At 43.2% G+C, this 10000-nt stretch overlaps 1 protein-coding gene across 1 annotated transcript in view; it reads left to right on the top strand.

Annotated features, from left to right (window-relative positions):
• Window positions 1-10000, top strand: part of LOC143281574 (uncharacterized) — a 144187-nt gene that overhangs the window by 99926 nt on the left and 34261 nt on the right. Inside the window, exon 7 of the mRNA XM_076586810.1 lies at window positions 68-179. Coding sequence (XP_076442925.1) covers window positions 68-179 — 112 coding nt within the window. The remainder of the gene's footprint in view (window positions 1-67; window positions 180-10000) is intronic.

Here is a 10000-nt window from a genome sequence, read left to right as displayed (position 1 = left end):
ACGCACGCACGCACGCGTTCTTCATCAGGTTCTTTTCTTTTTCTCTTTACTTCTTTCTGTCCCTCAGCCAGGACCGAAGTCATCGTCGGCGATGGCGACGTGAGAGAGAGGCAGTGAGAACGTTGTTACGCAGCAAAAGGCAAATCCAGGGTCTTTCCTACAAACAGAGGTTCCAGACGGTAAGTCGTATTGAAATGTCACAATAACTCACTCGTAAAGACAACAGCAGTAAATAACTGCAGGGGATGGTGGTGTTGATGGTGTGATGATTGATGATATGTTTTATCCATTGTTTGCGTGAATTTGGTGCCAGAAGTGGGCATTTTCGTTGCTACTGAATGCAACCACTCAAGCTATTTATTGACGACGGTGATTACAACACAACTACTAGATTTTGAGACGGGTTCTAGTTACTAATTCTCCTGATGACGCGATAAACCGGGGACCCGTGTGCAATATGCATTTAGCGCACGTTAAAAAAAAAAAACACAGAAGAAAAAAGAAAGAAAAAACACCACTGCAACAAAAAAGATTGTCCATGGCAAATTTCTGAACAAAAATGCACTTTTGGGGGGCGAGAAGGGGGGGAGAGGGGGGTATCTATTCGATAGTTAATCAAAACCTTGCAAACAGAAACAAACGGGGGAAATGGTGGCAGTTGCTCTGTGGCGACACTCCCCACCCCGGTGAGACCAGCCCAAATTTCACACAGAGGAAATAGTTGTAAGAAAGGAATTGTTGCGTATACAATGGAACTGTCGACGATGAGGATAATTTTAATATTTAATCAATATCACCATCTATGCAAAGAGGAAATGTTGTATTCTGTTGAATGTAAACCACGTTGTGCTGGGGGTATATAGTTGTTGTTGTTTTTTTGTTTGTTTGTTTTTGTTTTGTTTTTTCTGTGGCTGGCTTTTTCACTTGCAGTAGATTTCTGTGTGTTGTGTTATTGATCATCAGCATAGGAGATTTTGTTTTATGTCCCCAATGCCCCAGTACTGCTATTTCTAAATCCTTTAACTCTCTCTCTCTCTCTGTGCGTCTTTTTATCTATCTGTCTCTCTCTCAGATTGTCTATATCTCTATCGTCCTGTCTTTATGTCTCTCTGACTCTCTGCCTATCCTTGTCTCTGCCTCCCCACCCCCCCACCCCCCCGCCCCCGGCCCCCTCCCCTCCTCTCTCTCTCTCTCTCTATCTCAATCTCGTATCTATTTATCTACATCTCTCTCTCTCTCTCTCTCTCTCTCTCTCTCTCTCTCTCTCTCTCCATCAGTGTATATATCGGTCTATCTGTCTGTCGCTCTTTATATATATGTATATATATATATATATATATATATATATGTGTGTGTGTGTGTGTGTGTGTGTGTGTGTGTGTGTGTGTGCATGATTGTGTGTATATGTCTCTCTGTGTGTGTGCAGGCTAGACTGCGAGTATGATAGCGAAAATTTGAAGAGTAAGCTAAATGTTGTGTGGATGAATCACAGCTCTCTCTCTCTCTCTCTCTCTCTCTCTCTCTCTCTCTCTCTCTCTCTGTAAATGTATGTATGTATGTTTTCAAACAGTCACGCGGGGGGGTCGAGTACATTAATTTAGTGAACTGTCAACATCAGCTGGCGGTGCCACTGGTTTTATATTACAAGTAACAGCTGCGTCTGACCGATTATATCGTGTCCATACATTTCGTCAATAACGTTTATAGCTCCTGACACTGCAGCGGGATTTTTATTTTTTTATTTTTTTTTGTGTGTGTTTTGTGCCCCGCTGACTGCGAAACCCGGGGCACAGCGAACGCCTCCCTCTCCCCTCCCCCCCCAATCCCCCCCCCCCCCTGCGCCTTCCCCCTCCCAACCCCAGCCCCGCCCCCAACCTACTTCTCCCAAAACAAACTGTAGAAATCATGTTGAAAAGCCTGTGTATTAATACTGCTGCTGTGCGCTACGGATATTGATAAATCATTCAGCTTGTGTATTTTGAAATGAGTGGTATCTTCATGCGAAATGTATGTTGGAACAACTATATTACAAAGCAAACCAAATTGCCAAAACCCAGCTTTTCTTTTCAGTTATCTATTTATCTATAAACAGTTTCAGTTTCACTTTCTCAAGGAGGCGTCACTGCGTTCGGACAAATCCATACACGCTACACCACATCTGTTGAGCAGATGCCTGACCAGCAGCATAACCCAACGCGCTTAGTCAGGCCTTGAGTGCATGCTTACATATTTGTGTACCTATGAAAGTGGATTTCATTTTACGTAATTTCGCCAGAGGACAACACTCTCGTTGCCATGGGTTCTTTTTCAGTGCGCCAAGTGCGTGCTGCACACCGGACCTCGGTTTATCGTCTCATCCGAAAGACTAGACGCTCAGTTTGATTTTCCAGTCAAACTTAGGAGAAAGGGCGAGAGCGGGATTCGAACCCACACCCTCACGGACTCTCTGTATTGGCAGCTGAGCGTCTTAACCATTCTGCCACCTTCCTCCCTTATAAATAGTTTCGAATCTGCATGGGGGGGGGGGGGTACATTGACATGTTTGATGTTAGCTGGAGGAGTGTGTTTTGTCAGTGAAGGCAAGCTAGCGCAGGGAAAGGGAGAGCTAGCGGGTTAAATTTAGGATGGGTATTTTGTTTCCGTTTTGTCCAGGGCCTGCTAGTGAGTTCAAAGCGTTCTTATGTGTTTCTTGCTAAAAAAAAAAACCAAACAAACAAACAAGCAAGCACGTTAGACTATATCCCTGCTCTGCATTATGTTGGGGTGGCATGTATAACTCGTTTGATGTCCCATGATACGCATCAACCTGCGGTGCCGTAATATAAAAAAAACATTGACACACATAAGCTTACAGGAAATGTAACGCGGTCTCTGATCTCACAGGACAGCATCACGCATATAAACACTCTCTCTCTCTCTCTCTCTCTCTCTCACACACACACACTCTCTCTCTCTCACACACACACACACACACACACACACACACATACATTTACATGCAGCACGCTCGCAACAATTCACAGCATAGACGCACGTGCGTTCATTCACCCCTCCAACCCCCACACACACCACCCTTCAACCTCCTCCACCCCCCACCCCCCGCCCCACTCCTGTTCCCAAATCCATGCATGGCGGGGTCAAAACCGGTAACTCACACTACATCCCACACTCCCATCAGGCATACATTCCATGTAAAAAGGAAAATGTTTAAAAACACGATTGTGTTGGGCCATGTATTATTCATTATTTCCTGCACAGGAGAAAATGTTTTTGATTGTGACAGTCGGCCAGTATGCAATAAAAATTAGAAAAAGCAAATTTGTTTTCCCCGTGGAGAGGAAGAAAATGGATAATAAAAGCTGAGTTGAGTCATGTTTTTATTCCAATGTTCCCCCATCCTCCTCTTCCTTCTCCCCCTCCCTCCCTCTCTCTCTCTCTCTCTCTCTCTTGTTCTTTCTTTCTCTCTGTCTCTCTCTGTCTCTGTCTGCCTATCTGTCTGTCTGTCTGTCTGTCTCTGTCTCTGTCTCTCTCTCTCTCTCTCTCTCTATATATATATATATATAATATATATATATATATATATATATATATATATATATATATATGTCTCTCTCTCTCTCTCTGTCTTTCCTATCTCCCTCTCTGTCTCTCTCTGTGTGCCTCTGTATATCGCACACACACTCACCCACGCACCCACGCACACACACACATACACACACACACACACACACACACACACACACATATATATATATATATATATATATATATATACATACATAAAAAAATATATATATATCAGCATCCATGGAACGATATCCGTGTTCGTCCAGTTTAAACAGACGCCTAGCCTTTGAGGTGGGATTGCCCAGGGTGCTTTGGGCTAAAATAAAGAATAAACATGTCTGTTGTGTGTCTTTTTTTGTCTTTTTTTTGGGGGGGGGGGGGGAGGGGACCTTTGATGTTTGAGCTTGTCAGGGGAAGAGGTGTTATGGTGAGGTATGGAGAGGAGAAAGGGAGCCGAAGAAAAAGAAAGAAAGAAAGAAAAAAAAAAAGAAGTAGAAATGACAACAAAAACAAAATAGCCGCCGCCACCCATCCCTCCCCCCCCCCCCCCCCCCCTAAAAAAAAGGAAAAAAAGATGGAAATAAGAACCGGAAAAAAATAATCCTGAAGGAAATAGCAAAGACAAGTCTTCCTTTTTTTTTTTTTTTTTTTCTTTTTTTTTTTTTAAAGCATAGGACATGGGATGGCAGAGGGAACGCGTTGAGCAGCATGTTATCACAGCATCATGCTAGCCCCCAGGCAGTCCGTGCCTGTTTAGTCAATCAGACTGCTTTAAACGAGATAGAGAAGAAAAATTTTGCGATGGGGAGAAAAAAAAAGGGGGGGGGGGATAAAGGAGAATGAGAGATAGAAAGGAGTGGAGCTGAAAGAATGAAAGAGAGAGAGAGAGAATACTGGAGACTGAAATGTTTACTGTCATTAGCTGAAAAGCTCTGGTAACATAGTAGGTACTAATCAGAACAAAATGGCGCAAAGTAGATAAAAATGGAACAGAAAAAAAAACACAACAAAAAAAGCAAAAAGAGAGAGAGGAAAGAAGAGGGAGAAGAAGAAATGAGGGAGAGAGGGGGGGAAGGAGGATTGAGGAGTGGATGGTGGGAAGGACGATGAAACAAAACTACTGTCAACTATGGCCTCTCAGTCCTGTTCTGAAGACTAACAAAAAGTGATACAGGCAGAGAGACATATCAAATAAATGATGAAAACTAACAGCACCGAAACGAATTTTCTTAGTAAACAGATTCCACACTAGTGCCTCTCTCCCTCCCTCCCTCCCTCCCTCCCCCAGGCGCTACCCGCCCCCCTTCCCTCGACCTCCTCCCCCCCCCACCCCCCCACCCCTTTCTCTGGCCACACCCTCAAGCGGTCTTTTCCAAACTGTTCCATTAGTTCCTTCATAGAAACAGACTGAAAACCTAGTTTGGGTGACTTCGTACATTAACAGCTAATTCCATGCCGCTCAGACGTGCCCGCAACTTCCCCCACCCCCCCCCCCCCCCCCCGCCCCCCCTCCCCCCTCCCCTCCAGCCCCACAGCACACCTCTCCCTCACTTCACCAGGACTCCGAAATCGAAGCGCTCTGGTTCCACACACATTAGCGTGAAGAAGTCAGATTGGTCAACGGAACAAACGTAATGCGGGTAACTTCTTCAGCTTTCATAAGTATACATATTAAGAAGATATATATATATATATATATATATATATATATATATATATATATATATATATATATATCGAAAATTTGCTGTTTTTAAAATTTTCGATATATATATATATATATATGATAGTCAGTCGTGTCCGACTATGACCATCAGAACAGCAGAGGAGGCAACTGCTGTTCCGACTATTTGGGCTAGAATTATATTATAGTGGAGAGTACATCCCCACTCTCTCGGCCAAGAGGGTTTTAGGACAGTCGGCGTTGGGATGGTTCCCAAAGGCCAACTAGCCCACAAGCTGCAGCACTAAGAGCCAGTGCAATTTTGCCTCCTAGTTTGAGAGTCATAGTCCTTCACAAAAGACTAAGCTGTAAATGGTTTCCCATTGACTGGAGAAACCATTGATAATACAGCTCTCACTTTGCTGTTGGTTCAAATGTAAACTCATGTCAATTTGTGATATAAGCTATATATATATATATATATATATATATATATATATATATATATATATATATATATATATATCGAATAGGCCCATTACTCGGCTTATATCACAAATTGACATAAGTTTACATTTGAAAATTTGCTCTGTGTGTGTGTGTGTGTGTGTGTGTAAAAATGTGTAGTACAACAATAATGTATCCAAGGGCATTTCCTCGCTATTAAAGGATGACGTGATAGCTTAATGTGACTTGCTCGAGTTCTGAATCAAGACCAATCACTAGTGCAGGTTTTTTTTTTCGTTTTTTTCTTGTTTTTGTTGTTGTTGTTGTTGTTGTTTGTTTTTTAATGACGGTGGTCTCAGCTTTTTCTGAGTGTTTTACTCTCTTTTTTCTGTTTTGCTGTTGTTGTTGTTGTTGTTGTTGTTGTTCTTTTATTTGTTTCTTTTTTGGTTTTGTTGTTGTTGGGTTTTTTTTTTGTTAAAGATAAGCTTAAGATATTAAGATATTTCACTGACAATTTTTTTTGTTTTTCTTTTATCAACAGTTTCTCTCTCGCTGTTCTTCAGTTTCAGCTGTATGTGACACTTTTGCTTTACCGAAAAACAACAGACTGTGCTCACTTTTTGGCTTCCGCGCGCAAAAAATAAAAAAATATATAACAGAATCCACCACATGATAGATGTCCAAATGCAGCATATGTTCATTTTCTTTTCTGTTTTGAGTTGCTGTTTTTTTGTAAAGACCTCGTCGTTTGGATATGCCAGCATGTATAAATGTTCTGAATACGTTTTCCTTTTTTGACCTCGGAGGCTAGAAACAAAACCAAAACAAACAAAAAGTAATATATATATATATCCACCAAAGGCGTTTTCTTTTAGATAGATAGAGAGACAACTAGAGAGATATATAGATATTCATTTTCACGTCTATTTTCATTTAGTTATTTGTTTCTAAATGTTTCTATTCACCGATTTGTTTGCTTATACATTTCATGCGTTATCTGTTTATTTATTTGTGCAATTAGATATTTTTCATTATTTTCTCACATGTTCGTCATGTTTTACATTCGATGGCCATAATATGCTCTCAAAATAGCCCTCCGGTAAGCAGTTACGTCAGTGCTGAAAATACCAGACATATTATCAGTACGTATGATGTAAACTGTGAACTCATGTACATGAATCAATTTTATGCCAAACTGATACCGCTGTAATAGAGATAGATAGATAGATAGATAGATAGGCAGAAAGACAGACAGACAGACAGATAGATAGATAGACAGATAGATAGATTGTTAGACAGACAGAGAGGCAGACTGGTAAAGAGACAGAAGGAGGAGATCAGACCCATACGACAAAAATAAACAAAAGAGCCTGTTGTTAATGTTGTTTTTGTTGTTTTGGGTTTTGTTGGGTTTTTTTCCTTGTTTACATCCAGGAAACTTTGATACGTCAGCTTCGGGAAAGAAGAAAGGGGGGTGGGAGGGAGGGGGGGGGGAGTCAAGGCGAAAAGACAGAAATAGAAAGGGAAAAAGATTAGGAAAGAGAGGAGAGGGAACGGAACAAGAAGAAGAAGAAGAAGAAGAAAAAATGACAAAGCAACTTACGTTGGCCAAGCTGGCGGAGAAGCGTCTTGAGCAGCGCATTACGACAGCTTCGTTGGTTGTCGCCACGGGAGCAGTCCTTTCGCGCTTGACCAGTCAGACAGCCAACAAATATACACAGAGAAGAGAACAGCGAAAGAGAGACAGACAGACAGACAGGCAGGCAGGCAGGCAGAGAGACAGAGACAGTGGGTTTTGGGAGAGAGGAGGCTAGAGGAAATTGAATTGAATTGGGGAAAGCAATTTTCTTTTTCTTTTCTTTTCTTCGTTCTTTTTTTTTCTCCTATTCAGCTCCCGAAAGAGTAGACAAAAAAAAGTAAAGAAAGCAGTCAAGAAAGAAGTCCTGAAATCAAAACAGCATGTACGTTATGTTTGATCAATACGTGTATACTTAACTGATATTTACAACACTAGCTATATAAAGAAGTCTTGAGAGAAGAAAGAATCAAAATGAGACAGAGACACAGAGAGAGAGACAGAGAGAGAAGGACAGCCGATGGAGGACAGCAGAGAGAGGTGGGCAGATTGACAGAGAGAGACAGAGAGAGAGAGAGAGAGAAGGACAGCCGATGGAGGACAGCAGAGAGAGGTGGGCAGATTGACAGAGAGAGACAGAGACAGAGAGAAAGAAGGGGGACAGCCGATGGAGGACAGCAGAGAGAGGTGGGCACATTGACAGAGAGAGACAGAGACACAGAGAGAGAGAGAGAAGGAGGACAGCCGACGGAGGACAGCAGAGAGAGGTGGGCACATTGACAGAGAGAGACAGAGATACAGAGAGAGAGAGAGACACAGAGAGAGAGAGAAGGAGGACAGCCGATGGAGGACAGCAGAGAGAGGTGGGCACATTGACAGAGAGAGACAGAGACACACACACAGAGAGAGAGAAGGAGGACAGCCGATGGAGGACAGCAGAGAGAGGTGGGCACATTGACAGAGAGAGACAGAGATACAGAGAGAGAGAGAGACACAGAGAGAGAGAGAGAGAGAAGGAGGACAGCCGATGGAGGACAGCAGAGAGAGGTGGGCACATTGACAGAGAAAGACAGTGAGAGAGAGACAGAGATAGAGAAGGAGGACAGCCGATGGAGGACAGCAGAGAGAGGTGGGCTGTAACAAATTGCTTTGTACATGTGTTGTCTGGCTCCAATGGATGAACGGCCAGCTGTGACAGTCCCTGTGACATTGTGATACCTTCAGATGTTGGTACATCAGATTGACATGTCAACAAACAGTACTGGCACAAATGTAAGTACTATACCAACTGTTGAAGTGTCCTGTTCAGCAAGTGCAGTGCTCGAAGTTCACCCGTTCAACTTTTAATAATTCCCCTTGCCCTACCTCATGTTCCCTTTACCCTACCCTCCTTCCTTTACCTTCCCCTTTCTTCCACTGTCCTTCCCGACATTATACCAAGAATATACCAGTTGAACAACGTTACGGTGTTTACATTTTGTGCAACCTCCTCTTCTCAACGAAGATAGAACTCTTCGTACTCATCGAGTGTCCCCCGTCTCTAATAACACATGGAGTTGCTGCAGTACCACAAGGACTTTTGGTGTGCAGCCAAGCCTGGACAGAATCTCCGGGAAAATCATGGAATACCTGAATTTGACGTCATCGCTAAGTTACGTTACGTCATGTACTATGAGGTCATGGTTTGACCAGTGGGGAGGAGAACGAGCGGCTGGCTGGACGTTGTTAATGTGCGCAGGGGTCAAACATTCTTCCAGGAGGTTGGAGCGGTGTCGGGGTGGTGGAGCCGCCCATGGACGTTGACGGGACCGGCCTGAGGAGCCAGGGACGTTGACCGGCCGGGGGGACCCACTGAGTGGAGGGGCCCCCTGTTGGAACTGCTGCTGTTTCGGTTCGATGTTGGAAGAGGTGCCCAAGCGTCGGAGCGCTGTTGCACGCCGGATGATGCTGGGAGCTGGAATGGTGATCCACTGAACGGTTCCGCAAGCCACTGGAAAACTTTTGGGGTGTTTTGTTTGCGGCCGTCATTGTGGTGTGTGTGTTAGTTACTTTTTGTTTATTTTTTTTTTCAGTGAGTTGAAAGAAAGGAATTATTTATTTTTGAGTGAATTGGCATAACGAATTTATTTTTTTGATTGAGTTGGGAAATGAACACTTATTTTCTTTCTTTGATTACATATTTATTAATATTATTGAGTTAATCAAAAAGTAAAAGAAAATGTGAGTTTGCGTTCTTCTTAAAAAAAAAAAAAAACTTGATTCGCGTCCGTGTTGTGTTTTTTTTTTTTTTTTTTGGTTCGGATGGAGTGCCGGTTGAAAGTAACACAGGCCTACGGATATAAGAAAAAATAATCCGTTACATGGGCACATTGACAGAGAGAGACATAGAGATAGAGAGAGACAGAGACAGAGGGAGAGAAGGAGGACAGCCGATGGAGGACAGCAGAGAGATGTGGACAGATTGACAGAGAGAGACAGAGACAGAGAGAGAAAGAGAGAAGGATGATAGCAGAGAGAGGTGGGCACATTGACAGAGACACACACAGAGAGAGAGAGAGAGAGAGAGAGAGAAGGACAGCCGATGGAGGACAGCAGAGAGATGTGGGCAGATTGACAGAGAGAGACAGAGAGAGAGAGAGAGAGAGAGAGAGAGAAAGAGAGAGAGAAGGAGGACAGCCGATGGAGGACAGCAGAGAGATGTGGGCACATTGACAGAGAGAGACAGAGACACAGAGAGAGAGAGAGAA

This window comes from Babylonia areolata, chromosome 1, assembly GCF_041734735.1.
Source record: "Babylonia areolata isolate BAREFJ2019XMU chromosome 1, ASM4173473v1, whole genome shotgun sequence".
In the NCBI taxonomy this organism is placed as follows: Eukaryota; Metazoa; Mollusca; class Gastropoda; order Neogastropoda; family Buccinidae; genus Babylonia; species Babylonia areolata.
The sequence above is the reverse complement of the archived record's forward strand: the minus strand, read 5'-3'. Positions and strand labels throughout refer to the sequence as shown.